The sequence below is a fragment of the Pungitius pungitius genome, chromosome 10, assembly GCF_949316345.1.
Source record: "Pungitius pungitius chromosome 10, fPunPun2.1, whole genome shotgun sequence".
Taxonomy (NCBI): Eukaryota; Metazoa; Chordata; class Actinopteri; order Perciformes; family Gasterosteidae; genus Pungitius; species Pungitius pungitius.
The window spans coordinates 8,162,062-8,181,251 of NC_084909.1; the positions used below are offsets into that span (position 1 = coordinate 8,162,062).

General features: G+C 45.1%; 1 protein-coding gene across 1 annotated transcript in view; it reads right to left on the reverse strand.

Moving 5' to 3' along the window:
• The window catches only part of myo10l3 (myosin X, like 3), a 44,112-nt gene extending 28,911 nt beyond the window's left edge, over positions 1–15,201 (reverse strand). The window contains exons 1-2 of the mRNA XM_037489048.2: positions 14,948–15,201; positions 2,954–3,052 (exon numbers count right to left, since the gene is read on the reverse strand). Coding sequence (XP_037344945.2) covers positions 2,954–3,052; positions 14,948–14,968 — 120 coding nt within the window. The 5' untranslated portion in view covers positions 14,969–15,201. The remainder of the gene's footprint in view (positions 1–2,953; positions 3,053–14,947) is intronic.
• Positions 15,202–19,190: the final 3,989 nt, after the last annotated feature.

A 19,190-nucleotide genomic window follows, 5' to 3' on the forward strand; every position in this document is an offset into this window, starting at 1 on the left:
AGAATCAGCAGTTTTTCCACTAATTTATCTATATTTACAATTTTTCTGGTTCCAGCCTCTCATCCGTAGAGATCTGTCACTCTTATTTGTAGATGTGGATGTGAAATGTGGATTTTTGCTGGATTTGTTTTTAGCAGTTTTCCTGATGACCAAACAAAAGCAATAATATTGATTTTGAACTTCCCTGCAGATGTAACGCCCTTCCCTTTTGTTCCCCTCTTCTGAAACCACACCCTGCTGCAGCTTTGTTCAACGTGGCCTGCTGAATATTCACATGTGGGCGGCGTCGGGCTCTGCCGCTCTGTGGCCCTTAGCTGCCAGATTGGTTCAAGCCTTTAGAAAATGACACATGGGGCACGAACAGAATGCAAACGCTGTCTTGTTTATCGTTTTTCCTCTGACTCCCTCTCTGTCTTACAGTGAATCCATCTGCTGACGGGAGATCCCACCCAAAAACCCCCGAGACATGGAAGGTGGGGGGGGGGGGCGGGGGGGGCTTCAGACGTCTCACTTGGTGAGAGACAACTCATGTCAACCAAAGAGAAATGCTTATTGTGTAAATATAAATATGTGCACAAAATAAGGACAACATAAAAATAAAAAAATACAGGAATGGGCTCTTATTTCTGTGGTAACCCTCTATATAAAAAATGACTGAACGAATACATTATTTTAGAAAAAAGTAAGAAATGGCATTCGTGGCTCGTGGACGGACCAAAGTCAATCTCAATTTTTCTTGTTCAGGTGGGCAAGGATGACATCACCAGCAGCTATTTAGTACAGATGACGGAGCCTCCCTGCTTTTCTTTACATGGGCGCCCCTCTGGGGATAAATCACACACTGTTAATCCACCCGGTGCCATCTGGTCAATACACACACACACACACACACACAAAGACACTAGACATTTATCTCAGCTTGAGTGTGTCTGCTGTGTATTACTGGTCCACTCAGGTCTGTGGTGCACTGGGTCGAGACAGTGATGAATGCTGATATGATGGTTAATATGACAGCAGCCAGCTCAGCCTATAACAGCCGATGCATTGTGGGTAAAGACACACTATGGAGTCTGTAAGATGAGCACTCAGGCAGGGCGCTGCACCTTAGCGTGAGCACTGGAGCAATGGATAATGGTGTATCCCTCCCCCCCCTGAGGTGAAATCCTGCCAGGATACATTTAAGAAAGAGGACGAAGACGGACTGACAAAACACACACACACACACACACACACACACAAAATAGCCTTAACCTGCCGCAGGAGCCGGTTTAAAGAAATGTTTTGAAGGGGGCTTGTGTGAGCTCCGTTTGGGGTATCAGCAGCAGCTCGGACACTGGGACGTGCTGCCGAGGACCCGAGCGGGTCAAATGTATTTTACTCACCTAAAAAAAAGGCAGACATAAAACAATCAATATCCGTATAAGTGCATGCTAAATTGCATTTCCCAACTGAGGGTGGATCTTTTTATATTGGTTTAGTCAATAGTCTGTTTGCTTCGAAGAGAGAATGTAGACGTTTCACGGTCAGATCACTTTCTTGCCATCAAGGGCTGCTGAAAACAGGGAATATAATGTAAATATTTTTTACGGTGCTAAAATAAGTTTGGCCTCAGCATTCCATTGTTCTGCTCCTGTGGTGGAACGTGTGTCATCATCTCGAATACACTGACTATGGAAAATCACCTTAAAACATACAAACTATCCCTTTAAATTACAACTTAATGAAAAAATGCAAATTAACCTGAGTGGATCCATCATTCAGAGACAAGGAGGTTGTAACCGGTCAGAAGGAGGATCCTTAAAGGTGGAGTCTGTTTTTCAGTCCAACATTCCTGTCATTCTGGCTGCAGAATCTTAGACCATATGCCTGGCCCGGATGAGCCGACACATCCTGAGCTTGCATGTGAGGACCATGAAATGGTCCAGCTCCATTTCAGCTACACCCAATTCCATAAAATGTGACGTCACGTCATCCAAATGTTATTTTTTGCTAGTCCTACCGAGGGGAGGTGAAGGCAGCAGCCAGTGCTATTCTCCGGTCACATTAGGACTGATTCATTTCTCAACCTTTAACCCGAGGCTGTGGATCCTTTGTACCTAGACGGTGGTGGTCCGAGTATAGAAACATCAAACACATAAGGATGGGTTGATAACTCTCCACCTTAAATACGACGGCAACCTCTCTTTCATATGGCCCCCGTCTTCTTCACTTGGACATTCAAGAACTCCAGTGAAGTAATAAATCGGATGAAGGCCGCCTGAATGTGGAAAGGATGTTGTAAGTAGAGATCCTGCAGAAAGGGTCGGCCCTTGGGCCCCTATCCTGTCCCTTCCCGAAGCCCTGACCTGTCCAACGACCCAGAGGCTGCCATTGGACAGTCAGGAAACTAAGGGGCGATGAGATGCACCTCTTTTATGGTTTGTTTGGATGATTATTTTTGACCCACGCTCTCCCTCCCTCCCCCTCTCTCCTTCTCTCTCTCTCTCTCTCTCTCTCTCTGACAGGATTTCCTCCAGACACAAAGACCCCCCGCGCACTGCCAAACAGATAAGCTCGGGCCGATGACTCGACACAAGGAGCCCATTCCTGTCATTCTTGTTTTATTACAAAAGGTGTTGATTCCAGCGCTGAGCCTTTGAGATGCACACGTGTGCAAAACAATTAACCCTCTCATACACACACACACACTGGGCCACTCCACTCCTACGTTATACTACAACCTTGTAAATTATAAATGAAAGACAAAGGGAGTCACTGTATCAGTTGAAACCAGCAAATGTGTTCAAGCGACTCATATCCACAAGTATTGGCTTTTAAGGGATTTCACAAAATGTGAGAGCAGACATTAATTAAAGTATGCTTTATGGTGCACACTGAACAATGGCGATGGTAGAACTGTTAAAGGGACTCGGGTAATGCTTCAGCAACAAAACAAAACAAAAAGTCTTCTTACCTTGCCGTAGTCTGTTGTGATGACCAAGGACGAATCGTCGCTGGAAGTGACGGTGGAGGGGAGGAGCTGTTCTTTGTGCATCAGCCAGACACGAGCCCCCTGCAACACAAGGGCCAGACAAAAAAAACATCAGCACCTGGAGAAAACATCCAGCAGTCTCATTGGAGGAAGAAGTCACTGGACATTTGCAACAAAACAAAAAAAATCCTATAAGACAAGACAAAAATTGCTTGGTGTTTAAGTGCGTAACAGCTGCTCTGTCAGAAGAAACAGGAGAGGTTTTCTGAGCAGAGATTACATCTTCTAGTTTTGTTTCTTCTTCTTTCCACATTTCTTTTTCATTTTTCCCAGCATTACTCCTTTATTTAAGCCCCTCTGAGCGACAGCAACTCCCTGAACACTGAACTGAACATTGCCTTTCGGTAGGCCCGGCATGCAGAGGGAGGGTCAGACATTACAACAACCACTCCGATTCACACACTTTAAAACCGTCAAAAAAGGCTTTCAGTCTTTGGTTCTGAGTGCGACTGTACATCATAAAAACAGAAGCATATGTACCCAAATGAGCCACATGTGTCCATGACACCCATTCCTTTCATTTCTCAATTATTCAATTCAGGCAAACCGCTACCCGGCGCTCCTCGCCACCGTCCCGGATCAAGTCCCAGTTCCAGATGGAGATCATCGGCAGCACCAGCTGATCCGGGCCGCCTTTCCTCCTGTGATTGTGTACCCGCATGAAGTCACTGGCCTTCCCAGACATGTTTGTTAGCAGCTCAGTAACCAAGAGCAATAACAGGAATCTGAGGCAGATTGCTTACACTGTCATTTCCTCCCAGCCGTCGGGAGATGCATTTATAGCACCGGCTGCAGCGGAGGAGAACCAACGCCTGTGCGGTCGAAATTGTAAATCTTTAAGGATGACTAACTCCATAAGTGACTATAAAAGAATTGGATGATAAACGTATTCACTTTAAAGGAACATTTCACATTTTTAGAAAAGTGTTTTATTCGCTTGCTTGGGGAGAGTTAAATTAGAAAATCGATGTCACTCACAAGTTTGGCCGTTGAATATAAAGCTGTAGCAGCCAGCTTAGCTTAGCATAAACAATGGACAGCCAGAGTAAACAGTTAGCCTAGCAGCTCTACCTTGAAGGTAACAACATTTGCTAGCAGCTGATGTGCAAAAATTTGCGATGTCATCTTAAAATGTCATCTTAAAAATGCCAAACTTTTCCTTTAAGAAGCTTTATTTTTCTTCCCTTTACGGTTTTAACTATAGATCACGTCACATAAATCAAATTATTTGGTTTTCGGGGTGACATTTATTGGATGTGCACTTTGAAGATATTACGACTGTAAGTCACCCATCCTTGTTTGACAAACTGACCACCATTAATCATCCGCACCATTGAAGTGGCCGGGGAGAACACGCGGCAAAGGGGGAATCGAGTGTCCAACAGAGCGTGATGCTGAAGCGATCGATGTGCATGGATTCCACCAGGAAACCTTATACAAGGTCACCACATCTAGACATCAATCCTCATTAACTATTAACAACAGGCTGCCACGTGTGCACACGCACCCTCATACGTGGGGCACGAATTTGTTGGCCGCCGGGGGTCAGGGCAAAGAACGGAGATGCTTTTGTCTGATGCCATCTTTTTAAAATCTGTGCTGAATCACAGAGACGAAGAGGAATTGCTCAGAATCCATTTATTTAACATTTAACTATCGCTCAGTGACAACCGAGGCTTTTGCTATATTTTGTGATTTCCTTTTCCCTTTTTGGACAAAGGGGTCGCTCACTCGGCAAAACCTACTCCCATCATCGAGTTTATTTTTTCCCCTTAGTCGGCTAATGGGTTGCAGCTAAATGTGGCTCTTTCAAACCACGAGGGAGAGTGTTGAGTGGGATAAAGGGGGGTCGTGTAAATTAGAGGAGGCTCTGAGAGGGGAAAGAGGAAGGGTGCAGGCACCTGATAATGTCCCGCCTCCCATTGTCTGGACGAAGAGGCGGACAAACAGAAACAAACATCGGGGCACAAATAGGACGGAGGTGCTCTCCAACGCGGAAACTCGGTTGGCCGTCCAATGAGAGGCGATCGGTGACCCCCGCGCCAGCGGCTGACTGTGTCCGCCTGGTACAAGCCCGGCATGCACGGCCTATTCAAGGCAAAGCTGCTTCACGTGAGCTCGCTGAGGTCCAGGGGAGCAGATTTACTCCATAGATTTTTTTTTTTTTTAAGAAGATCACTTCTCTTATTTAACCCTGCAAATCACAGAGGCTTGAACTCAGCAGAATGCAGCTGTTCCCAGCAAAGCTGCAACAGTGCAGCTGACGAGGGAAAGCGGGGGGGGGGGGGGGGGGGGGGGACAAAACAGGTAGATTGCATTAGATGTTACGCAGGGTGAAGCAGAGGGCGAGCCACGACAGGGGTGAGATGGCTCAAAATTATGATTTGTTTTTTGACACCCACATCGCAGGGCGGCTTCCATTTCAGTGGAGCAAAAACTGAACCATTGTCTTAAGATTTGAAGGGTTCTGTCGCAGAGTCAGTCTCATAGGTTTTCCACTCCCATGAAGAAAGCTCAGATGGCATTTTATGGACAAGCGGATAAAACCCTCCACCCGGCACACTTATTGCACATGAAATGAGTAAACACTATATGGTAAACCAAAAGTCAGACACCAGCTTGCCCATGAAGATGCTTTTGTAAAAATTTGACTCAACACCAGTGTAAAATCATTAACAGGACAATTACTGAAGATACAAGAATGGAGCAGAGGTGAAAGACATACTGATCATGCATCATGTGCCCCCACCTTCCAAGGAGGGGTTGCTGAATCAGCTTCCAATGGTCACATCACAGAGAGAGAGAGAGAGAGAGAGAGCATTGTTGTCCATGATTGAAGGAGATAGAAAAGAACACCTAGTTGACTTGACCAGCTCTCTATTGGTCACCTCCACACCAGGGGAAAGATAGCATTGTCATTCACGATGAGAAAGATGGGAGAGAACACTTTGTTTACAGCCTTGTAAAATGACTTCCTGGGATACAGGAAGGTCACAGAACTTCTGTCCGCTCAGGTAAACGATTATTTAAGTTCAACAGATGCCCTTTCTGGTTTGGTTTGCTGTACTGGCGTCTTTGCAGAGTGACTTGCCCACCAGGGAACATACTCTACATCAGTAGTTGCCTAACAAACACATGAATTCTACCAATTATTTGTCACATTTGCTTTTGTGTTATTTCCCTTTTGATTTTCTTTAAAATTTTAAAGCAGTCTTCTTGGTATTCAAGGATTTTCAATATAAAAATAATAATAATAATTAGAGGTAGAAAACCGCTCTCTGAGATGTACCCAAGATGCTCTGTTTTGCCTCCATTACACCCGGCGATGTCGCTGGATGACTGTCAGCCAGTAGAGCTTAGGCTGACCGCAGGGTGCACGTCCATTTCCTCGTGTCTTTGTTTGCGTGAGCGTGTGTGTGTGTGTGTGTGTATGTGTGTGTGTGCCAAAAAGAGTCCGAAGCTGAAGGGTATAAAGTATAGATGAATTTGTCGCAGCAACAGATGGCCCCAACAGAACTCCTCCCCCTTGTCCCCTCCATCCTCAGGAGCTCCGTCACCAAGTCAGGACAAAGGCAACCGCCTCGGACTGAGGGCTTGGGAGGTTAACCAGGCGGAAACATCTCAAACAAAAGCCAGCTGGGACGCAGAAGGGACACGGGTCTAAACTCGAATCCCCTGCGGCAGTACAAGCGACCGTTCAGAACAAACCAGCGAACTGGCGCGTGTCATTGTTGCATTACGATCACTGAGAAGAGCAGAGTTGATCTCATGAAGAAAGACATCCTTCACTGGATTGAATCATCCAGTTAACCCCCACTCGCCTCTGGTCACCAGATGTTTTAACATCTCCATTAAAAAAAAGTTCCCACCCCATTACCAGCTCTCGTTCATTTGAAATCCTTCGCGCTGCGCGTCACTGGGCGCGTGTGGCTCCGCCGAGGCAGAAGCCCCAGCTGACAGCGGCAATCCAACGCAACCAAAACAGGCCCCGACGTCCCATCAGGCTCCCTGACACACAAACCCGCTGGGGCTGAAATGACGTAATCCGGGAGGAGTGGGAGGCTTGAGTTCCTGCAGCTCGTGTGATGACGCCAATGAATGACAGTTAAATATTTAAGGTTAATTTATAGTTAAATATATCACAGGGCCCTTTGGAGGCCGGCAGGCGCGGAATGAGCACCGGCCGGTGTCGGGTGACCGGATCAGGCAGCACCAAATGAAGCTAATTAACTCGACGTGGCACTCGGTTGAACAGTCAGTTGTGACAAGCCATTTTTTTTTTTTTTCCAGATCACAGCGTGGACTCGAGGGGCGGGTGAGTGAACGCGCGCCGGCAGGACAGCAGCGCGGCGGGGGTTTGGGTCGACTGCTGGCAAGGGCCGATGCCTCGGCTGAGGGACGGGGACATCCAGCTGGACTGGGACCAGCATCTCGCTGGCTGTGCTCGGAATGAACTTTACAACTGAAACTCCGACGCGCTCTTCGGGGGGTCAATCGAGACGACTTGGTTTGTCCGAGCTCAGAGTAAAACAGATGTTCAAATAAAAGGGCCGCCATTTACACTGCAAATACCAAGACGTGGCATCATTACCATGACAACGGAGAGGCGTGAGGCCGAGACCCTTTTGTGATCTCACGTGGACAGATGTGCGGTCCAGGACGCTGGATGGACTGCGTTTAAACGGTCACATTTTTATAAAATTATTATTTTAATTTTTAATTGAGGCTTTATAATTTGAACATAATCAGCATTTCGTCTGAATACTAAAGTCACGTGAATGAGTCAGCAGTCAGAAGAATAACAACAGTAGCAACGAAGGAGTTAATTGCTTTGTTCATCAAAAAGGGTGAAAAGCCAGATTCGGGGATTGTAACCAAATCTCCCGGATGCTGAGTGAGTGGAATGAGGAGGAAACTGCCAAGTAGCTGGTGAGATTAAAGAAATGGGCTGTCTGCCGCTCAGAGGGGAATCTTGGCAGAGACCCTTACGGCTCTTTGGCCACAAACTTTCCAGTTGGGCAAAAGCAAGACGTCTTATTTGTTATCCAGATATTTTATAATTTTCTACTGTTTTTCTGGGCAGCTCATCTGTACCAATCCCCGGCTCAGTGTGGCTCTCAAGAGCAGCGGTTATTAAGGAACATTTCTTACCTGGGATTTTGAAGTCATGCGGCCCTCGCGCTAACTACTGTCTCACCACATCGCATGGAATTACTGACCGGCACAAAGACTAAATGGAGAAAACATCACAGCGAGCTGCTGCCTGTCCCTCAGACATCTGCTCGCTCTTCTTTGTTTCCTTGCTGGCGCTGCGACGTGTGCCTCCTGACGCTCACACAACCAGCACGAGGTGTGACCGAGAGGTGAGATCCGATGATTAAAGGCAACCTTCAGCATCTGTGCTGGGAGACCTATGAATTAATGATGGAGGGAGCAGCTGATCAGAAATTAGCTAATGGAGTAGGAGGTCCCTCGGGGGAACGGGGGGGCTTCCCCACAGTCCGTGGTGGAGGGAGGGGCGTTGGTGGGTGGAGGGGAGGGGGGCGGGCGGGGGGGGCGAGCGGGGTTTCAACAATTGTTGTCGGCTGCGAGGAGCTGCATGGACCCCCTGCTGAGGGAGCCATAAAAAGATTTAAAGCGGGATGGCCCGGAGGCAGCAGCCTCACCGGTTAACTCATTTGCATATTCATAGCCTGGTTTTTTTTTGTTCACGAGGAGACGCTTTGGGGATGATGAGGTCATGAATGCAACTGTGTCACCGGGGTTAATGGGAAACAAACACGTGCAGCGCGGCGGCAGTTCACCGCTGTCACTTCAGCTGTTTGCATTAACATCCTAAATGGAATCACAGGAGCAAGTGGAGCAAATATGCACGGGTTCACGCATGTTTATCTGTGTGTGTTTAGTACCGTGTGTGGGTGTCTTTTGTGTCCGTCTGCCGGCGTCGGTGTGTGTCACTGTGTCTTAAACAGCCCCTCCCCTCAGTCATCATTTCATGTGGCTAATCTGCCATGTGGCTAATGAGTGCGCTGAAGAGAATTTGCATAACAAGGAGGACATAAAGAAGAGGAGCACTTGACACAAACTCCAGTCACAGCGTCCTGCTTCACATGCACGCATTTCCCTTCCACTAGTGATCTAGAGTGATGAAAGTACTAGTGTGACCCCCTGTGACCTCAGGGTTATGACATAGAACAGAATGTGGGCCAGAGAGACAAAGAGGCAGCAAATGATGCGATTACTGCAGATTTGGAGCTAAAGCCTCGATGACTTTGAATGTCTCCTCAGCCACCCGGCCTTCCTCCTCCTGTCTGTCAGCTACACCTCCGGCCTCCTCCGAACTCATCTGCTGACTGCCGTGGGGGTCGCACAGCAGGAATCCCAGAGATATTTCAGGAATGCTGCTGTCAGGACCGTGTTTGAATGAGTGAGTGAGTTGGGGAGTGGTTGTTATGGTTGAGTGGAGCCATCGCTATGGGACCTGGTTCATGTTACATTGACTTTGACCTTCACTCATTCCTCATATTGTCCCGGGTTGATCATAAGGCCTCCTGGAGACCAGGCTGTCTTGTTTATACCTGTTGGACATGTTGTGCTTTTCTTGCTATCACAATTTTATTGTTTAATCAAATAACTTTCTTGCTTGTCTCAGCTTCATAGATATGTGATGTGCTTTTCTCTGGTTAACGTAATTTTAAGTTGAACACGTTGCATAACCAGATGCATGCTTTTGTCATTATTTAGCATTTAACATTTAACATTTGTCTTTTTAATAGCAATACTAATATTTTGGGGATTTAATCTATTGGTCGGGCAAAGTTATGATGGAAGATTTGAAAGGAAATATGGTATTTTTCTCACGGTTCCAGCATTATAATCATTACTGAAAAACGGAGCGAGGGAGCTTTGGTGGTCAGGATGATGTATTGATTGGACACAACTGCAGCATTTAAAGGTTAACGTGTCTTCATAAAGGAACGTGGTGAGTATTTTAAATTTAGGATGAGGATGTCATGAAAGGTTGGGCACAAGTGGGAGAAATTTTTTTTTTGTAGAGACTCAAAACGCTGAACATTGTTCCACATGCCAATCCCAGTATGTCAGTGTCTGATCCTACAAACGACCGCCGGCCAAAGCACACACACTCACGTCTAATAGAACAAACAGGGAGGGGACGGGGAAAGCCACCCCGTCCTGACTGTGGATTGTGCCACGCTGTGCTTATTTGTCTCTTTAAGCTGTGCCACGCAGTGTGGGATTGTGTACTTACTCCTGCAATTAGTCTTGAAAACACAACTGTAAGCAGTCACCTCGTCACGAGGGGCGTACAACCAAAAAAAAAAAAAAAACGTTTTCACCTCGTGCCGATATTCCCCTGTGGTGGTTGCAATGTGTTTGAAGGGTAAAATGCAATACACAGGCAAGTGTGGGGAGACGTACTCTATCCCGTAATAGGCTGCCTCTGAGCGCAGTAATCATAGGGGGCTAAAAAGGGAAAGTCACCATCTGGCCTGGGAGCAGTAATCACAGGTTGGCTGTTATTAAGCTTCCAGACGAGAACTCTGAACCCAGGATTTGGGCCATTTACTTTTCACCAACTTACTGTCTCCGTCAGGTGAAGGCCAAGAGACTTGATACACGGCAAGCGACTTTCATTTGCTCACGAGAGACACGAAGAAGAGACAGCATCCTATAACACGGACAGCGGACACGCACAAAACGTGGGCGGCATTTTGAGACACACACTTGAGAGTAAAAGAAAACTCCCTCATGTCTCTACATGTAAATATGAGGCGAGCCGATTAGCTTAGCTGAGCTGAGCAAGAAGTCAAACCAAATGAGACCCAACATGTTAGGGAGTTGGACTTTGTTATTTACGGCCCCTTTGTTTCAAGTATTTGTTCTGAGCGAACTGATCCCAGACCACAGCTTTGTCTGCTGCACAAAAGGTAGAGTGGGATCATTCTGCTCATTTACCTCTCAGCAATGAAATGAATTAGTGTTTCCCTTGATGATGCAATACTACCTGTACTCCTCTATGTCGCTGTTGCTTTGACCCCGGACAAGGTGAGTACATCAAACCATGAGCTAATGCTAACACAAGTCCTGCATGATGCCACAGAGACTCATTTGATTATAAAGAGTTGAGGGTGTTCTCTCACATTATGAAACAAGAGGGCAGAAAAGTTAACAATGTGCGCAATAGCTTCAAGTAACCTGTGATGATTTATATTTCCAGAGGACGACACACCTAGGACGGCCCAGATATGAACACACACACACACACACACACACACACACACACACATAGACACAGGGCAGGAAGGATGGGTGTTGGAGATTGGATTTAACAAACTTACTAATATGTCTTACGAGCTGCGTTTTGTGAACACATACGAGGTCAGTTAAGGTCAGCTCAACGGTTCAACATTTCCAGAAATTTGGCCGAATACTCTTTCCGGTAGAAGAATGAGATGATGAGAAAAGTTGTCACAGGAGTCATAAAAGCAGCCGAGTGTACATCACCATGAGCTCATAGACAGGAAGGCAGGCTCCTGCACTACATTAGATCTTGTTCTATGTGAACAAACTGGGAAAAAGGGTGTCCTTTTCCTTTCATCACAACCAATAGGTTGCCGCTCCGTCTGAAACACTTGGTAATTTAGCAGGTTAAAGCTAAAGTCAACAGCGCGGTGTCAGCAGGAGGTTATCACACAGGCCTGAGCTCCCCGTGCGACGGCCCGCTTGCTGATAGACGGGGTTCAGGTCACTGATAGAGGCACAAGAAATGCAAACACAAAGGTGTAAACAAAGGCAGCCGGGGGCTTCAGGCTTTCCCAAATCTGTTCGTTTCTAGTTTCAAAGCAAAACGCTACATGCAGGAAAAGGTTTGTTTGTTGCGTGTGAAATTGGAAACATCCAAATTCAACAAATTTTGAAAATGTCATTAAGAAGCGTGGTTTCCAAACCGCCTCCCTTGATAGCGCGCATCTGTGTGGTTTATGAGAAGGGATTATCCGCGTTGTTTTGTGGGTGGTCAATGCCTGTTGGTGATTAGTCCCGGCGCTCTTGTGACCGATTAAACCACCTCCAGACTGTACACCAAGCTGCAGGAGTTCTGCTGACACACAGAAACCGACTCCTTCACTACACCTCCACCGCCTTTGTTCATGAACAGCCAGCGCTGTTCCTTCACCGCAACTTCAGGGCAACAGCATTGTGTTTTTTTTTTTTTAAGTCCATTCGTTTGATGTGAACAATGCAAACAATAACCACTTAACAAAACCCAGGATCCATTAGCCATTTGGGGACCTTTTCCTTCCTTTTCTTACATCCTAACTGTACTTCCTGACTTCTTTGCGGCTGGAAGTGGAGAACGATGAGCTCAGAAATCTCAGCTCTCCCAAGTGGCAGCTGGAGGAAGTGACAACTGGGTAGAAAAAAACAGTCCAGCCTCCGCAGCAGGTTGGCCTTTCTCACGTTACCCACTTCAACGCAGAACGTCCGCCCCGCGAGCTGCTGACCGGCGGCTCCGGCTTAAAAAGATCGAGACACATGGGGCTGTGGCACAGCGCTGCAGCGCCGAGGATGACAGGTCGGCCTTGACCCCGGGAATTTCAGGGGTCAGGGCCCGGGAATCCGGGTTCCCTCTGTCGGGGGGTGTCTATAAGAGAGGGGATGTAGGCAGCTGATGCTAAAAAAAGAGCTGATTACCAAGTTTAGAAACTCACATAGCTGGGATTTCACCTCATGGACAGGAGGCTTCGCAGAGTCTGTTTTTAAACACGCGTAGAAAAAGCCACAGATGTGGAAATGTTATCGCTGGGATTCCCGGGCATGTGAACGTCTGCTGTCTGATGACCAGGCACTGAGCCTGGCAGGAGGTACACGCCAGGGGGAGAACATCTCCCACTGCTCCCTCTGGTGTGTGTTTAGGCGGGATCGGGTGTGGAGCCGAGTCAGCGGCGCTGAGGCTTTTACGGCGTTGTGTGTCGGCTCCTGAGAGGAAAAGGCCTCGCTGGACAGGATGGGCTCTCAGGATAAGGCCTTTGAGCGCACACCCTTGTACCTGCCGCCCCTCCCCCTCCACCTCTCTGCCACTGCCTCTATGTCCATCGACACCTCCGCCCCCTCCAAAAGCCGACGTGCAAGATTAAGCAGAAGAGGACCAGATAAACTGATTCCCGATAAAAAAAAAAGGGCTGGACAGCATTTATCTAAATGAACCAGATTTGAAAAAGAATCTGTTTTCTTATCAAGAAGAAGATTTGTGCCTTTATGTGCAAAGACGACATTATCATTTTGACATGAGTCACTGGATGCACAGTAATCAATCGCGGCTAAGATTTATCCCACTGCACTGGTTTTAGCTGAGTCTGGTTTAATCCTTCACTTAATTCACTTCCAAAATTTCTCCTTAATTAAATTCACACTGGTTGCACTGAGGAGTTCAGGGAGCAGATTTGGTTCCTTCACCCAGAAGTCAAAAAGGACAATCCAGTCAATCATCAATTTAAATTATACGGTAGAGTTTGACTTGTTTTCAGTTGAGTTGACGAAAAACATTGATGTCGTTTAACCCAATTACATTTTAAGACTTTGTCCTTTCCAAATAATTCAAGACGTGCGACACGGGGAAGGTTATATCACAGGATGACAAACAAACAAAAGAAACCCGGATCAAAGTCAAATACATGTTTGGGGGATTTCAGTTATTACAGAACAAAGGACACACACCAACTAATAACAATGCTCTATGACGGTCAGGTCTGAAATGATAATCTCCCTCTGGAAAGCATATCAATTTAATAAAACAAGATTATGACTCAAAATCCAGGTCGCCTCAATCTGCTCACTACACTGTTTATGCAACAGACCTTTGAAAACGCTATTTTGTCCGGGCTTCTTGAGATGGATGTTTTGACTTTGAGACTGAACTCACAGAAAGATGCTGTTTCGTAAGGAGACATCACTCAGTTATGACCGGAAAATGACCAGATTTCAGTAATTTCCTAGACCTCTCTCAGCGGGACTCTGTGACAACATTTTTCTAAAAGTCGGTCAAACTCTAGGACGAATAACCTGCTTTAATCAAGAACTGGATCTAGTCAAAGTATTACAGTACTAAAAAGTAAGTAAGTAAGAGTATTAAAAAAGGAACACATATAGTAGTGGGCAAACAGCGTGAGACGGGAGTCACCTCTGAAACAGTGAGCCTCCCCATGAGTCACAGCTCACCCCTCAGGGCCAAGTATGGTAAGTAGTTTGGAGGTAGGATGACAGGAGGTGAGAGCAGGAGACTGTCTCTTTCTCTCTTTATGTGTGTGTCCTCTGACTCAGAGGAGGGAGGGGGGGGGGGGGGCAAAGCAGACCTACGCTCCACACACAGCTTGTATATGTGTGGCAGGTCTGATCATCAGACGGTGACACATCCAACCTGCGAGGGCAACACACACTCAGCTCTCACAGCCACGTTGGTGTAGGTCACTGGAGTCACCAGGCCGAAAGTCATGCTACAGAAGAGGAGACAGAAATGCGTTCACACGATCCCGATAACGAGATTATCTGTTTATATTTAAAGTAGTTTTGTTTGGGGAGGGGAGGAGGAGGAGGAGAGGAGCAGGGGGAGGGAGGGGGGGGGGGGGTTACTGTTCCCGTTGCGGCTGCATCCTGTAAAGCAGCCCGGTGATAGTCTGCGATGTTCACATTTCGATGAATGAGTAAGCATCCCAAACTAAACGCAAATGAGGGTGAGTTAATGAGTGGACGAGCACGCGCCGGGATGAAACGGGAGCAGCGAGACTCGGCGCACAGCAAGTAGAACAAAAACACAAAAACAAAGACCGTCGGCTTCCCAAAATCATTTACAAGTCCAGAGTGTGGCGGTACGGGGGGGGGGGGGGGTTAATGACTTACCTCGCAAAAGAATGTTTCCATTTTCCCCGAGTAACAGGACCTCTCGTCCCTTTTTAGTCTGAGTTCAGGGTACCACGGCGGAGGAGAGGAAGCTGCCCACCCGAGTGATTTCCATCCACGTCGTCCGGCTAAAGAAAAGTTCTTCTTCCGCCCCCCCCTCCTCCTCCTCCTCCTCCCGCTGGCTCAGAAAATTAGGACCATTTTTCGGGGCGTGTGGTTGTTTCACTGAAGAGTTTTCTTCCCTCTGCGGAATCGCGCTGCTGCGTTTCAGCTGTCTGGTCGTTTTCAATGAACCCGGCACATTGTGCGTGGGGGCGGGGCCTAACGGGACATAGCTCCTCCCCCCGGGATACGCCCTTTTAGTGTCCACTCCCACAAAGGGTCTGATGGTTTTAAAAGATGTGCATTGTTTCCCCAGTATTGTTCAACACAAGTGCACTCAAGCACACACACACACACACACACACACACACACGAACACTCAAGCACACATGTTGACAGCTAAAGGAATATTTGTACCAAGGGAGGAATTGTTGCAAAATGAAAAACATTTTTTTTTGGTGCGTACTGAATCCTCTCTCAGTTATCCAAGTATGTGTGTGTGTTATAGACTGACAATGATAAGAGTCATTATTTTGACTTCCTCCTTTGGGAAAAAATAAACTAAGGAGGAAGAAGAGGGAGATCACGTGTAGCGTGACTGTGAACTACTGAATGATGGCATTCAACGCTTGGTAACAGATTTTTACTAATTCATCAAAAATGATAAAACAATAGCCTACAACTAATCATTCATACATATATACAAGCAACATAGTTACAGCTATTATAACAACATTGAACAAAGCAAAAGATTTTAGCTCAGGACCAGAGATTTATTTAAATTATTTATTTGTTTTTAAAAACAAGACGACTATGACAGAGGCAGAATCAGCATCCAACATAAGCAAACCTTATCGTTAGAATTATTTTGTTTGAATGTTATTTTTAAATCTTTTTTAAACACATAATTACTGACGTTGCATCATTTAGAGGATGCCACGAGCTCTGTTCTCTTACTTTTAAGATCATAGAAATGAATCCAATGCGAGCAATATTGAACATATAGATTTTTTTTCCTTAAGCTAAATTAAACAAAGCTTTATTATTATTGTACGCTTTCCCCGCAGTTACCAAATGCAATCTTACTCTTTGTCTTTTAAGCTCACAGTCAATTCAGAGAAGAAAAAAAACACAAGCTTTTTAATCTGCGCCCTTGTGTCAGTAAGATCAGCCACCCACTCATGACCTGGGATAACAGTGGCTAGGCTCATACAAATTAATCTATATGCAATAGTCATGAAAGAGGTGCAGACTGCTGTGTCTGTTATGTAATGGGTGCAGACTGTGTGGCAGCTAATAGAAGAGACATGGCAGAACGCAGTCTCTGAAATTTCCTTTGGTAATGTTGGTAAAAGCTCCCAAAGCTCTTAGTGGCTTTCTTTCTCCTCTTTCTTTTTTTTTTATCCCATCTGGATACAATTTTAAAATAGAATTGCATCTCCTTCTCCTTCCTTCTATAAAATACGATGGACTTGTGTGGACTTTTGAAATCATCATCATCATTTTTTGAAATTATGTTAAAAGGGGTAGTTTTGTGGATGTAGGCCCATTAACAATATTTGCTTGATTAACATGAAAGTAATATAGTGATGCATATTCATATTTTTTAATATAAGGATTCAGTAATTCCTGATTATGAAGTAAGGAGCAGTTTTCATTAGAGCAACTCAATCATTGTTTTGTGTCACTAAAAGAGAATCCTTTTGCCTAAAGCTCAGTGACTGTTTGACTGTTGCAGTACTAAAAGGGGGTTTGTCCAGCACCGTGGATGTAGAAAGTTCTACCATTTAACTCGAAAGATATTTATATATAAAGTCTGTAATAAAGTGTAGTAATGAAAATCCTGTAGTTATATCTTATAATATGGGTGCAGGATTGTTCCACATCATGTCTTAGTTGATTTGGCCCTTTATCTTAAAATCAGGGATGAATATTAGCTCTGACTGGGACTCGTCAGAGTGGCACTTCAGGGATATTCAGCATTGCACTGACTAAGCATCACCCATTACACATTTGCAAAAAACCAAACAATGGTAAAAGAAGTGCTCTTTAAGTGAGTGACTAATTTGACCCCTCATTGTGCAGCAGACAGAAAGTACCCTTTGAGTAAGGTTTTCTCTCATTCTACCTGAGGGGACAAAGAGGGCAAAAACAAAACATCCATTTAGTCTTCGGCATCCCCAAAGGGACCGGGGGAAGCGACAGGAATCATAAGACCTGCTGTTCTCCATTCCCGCCATGGCCTCAACCAGTCAGCATGTGCTGAGAACAACCGGGTACGTCAGCAATGTTTTTGGTTTTGAAGCAGATTCGATATTCAAAAAAACCTCATCGCAGCGGGACAACTGCTCCCCACACGTAACTCTTTCAGTGTCAGGAAGGTATTTTGAAAAGTCCATGTGACACAGTTTATTTTTGTTTTACGTTCAAAAAAAAGAAGAGACATCTGTGACCCTATATATACTCACTGAAGGGGACCCTAGGCATACCACAGACCGGCAAAGTGGACTGCTGTGTCAGGTCTGCAGGGTCGGTACTGAACATATGTGTTCAGCATGAAATCGAAAACCACGAGAAGATGTGCTTCTGCAATGGACGACGGCTATCAGTCCTTCACCCTGTGGGAGCGACGAGCGCAACAACGAGGTCACATTTGAGTTACATAAGAGAAAAACAAGGCGCAGGAAGATGGAGTCCATGATGATCACTTAACTGGAGGTTCTGATTATGTAAAGAGCAACCATGCGTGTATTATTGCCTGAACCCTGATGCCCTCTGAATAACAAGCACAAACATCGATCAGTGCTCTTTTCACGTCGTTATATATCACCGGCTGCTTTTCCCTTAGATGACGTATGCTTGATGGCAACGTGTCAAATTCAATAAAGTGTAACACACCTTTTTTTTGTTTTCAATGTAGCTTGAAATATTTAATGCGTGATCAGTGTCAGTGTTGTAACCAAAAAACATTTTAAAATCCGTGACGCTAATAAAATAAAATTGGAGTTGTCATATTAATGACGCAGCTATTAATATACATCTTGAGAACACAGTTTATATCATATGACCTAAACTCACAAAGTTAACACAGAGGGCTTTAAAAACTGTGCAGCATACGACACCCTTTAGCTTTTTACTCTCAATTCAGCTCAGGGAAACGGCACAAAAAAGAATAGTAAACAATTATAAAGTATTATTTTACAAATGCAAAGAAATGTAATTTTAAGAAGTATTGTGTATAATAAGACTGTAGAAGGAAGATTAGAGATTGGACATTAGAAGATTAGTCCAGAGGTCATTGCTATTCATCAGGACGGTGACCACTGTGTCAGGGGAGCAGTGGTTTATTGGACACACCCATGGAACAAAGAAAACAAAGAAGGAGGGAGGGAGAGGGTATAAAATTGATTGAAATAAATTTAGTTTACCGAAGATGGATGGCAATGTGACCATGGAGATAAAAATGGAACCTCTGACAATATCATTAGACAAAGGCGATTCAATCTTTACTGGATCCCTCTCGCTGAAAGCGTCACGTTAATGTGTAAATACGGTCGATGACAAATCCTGGTGCCACATTTATTAAATCATGTGGCTGATCATGGAACACCAGAGAGCCACCAGGTCTCCAAGTAAAAGCATCACTCACACCTATGTCAACAATGGATGCTGGAACGATCAAGTGCAAAAGATTAAGGAAAATAATCCAAAAATGATAACAATTCAGTGGATTATATTATAATATAAGTGCTTTTTCTTTTCCTGGTGAATTTAACAAAAAATCCCAGTTATCAAGCAAAACAGTTCAATTTAACAACAAAAGCACACATTTATTTTGAAAAATAAAACTGGTAAAGACTTTTTTAGGTAAAGTGTTTTTTTTTTGTCTGAAACCAAAGTTAAAGCTGGTCCTATAGATAAGGTAAGGTAAGGTAATATCTTTAATCAACAAATACAACTCTGTAATACATTGACTTCATTCAAGGAAACAGGAAAACCAACATACATGAAATAATAATCTAAACAAATCACATAACAGTCGGAGATGCTGTACTTATGAACAGCAGGAATCAATTTCAATATCACACTTTTCCACTAAGCTACTGTGTCTTAAAAACAATGCTACAAATGAACTCAAAGA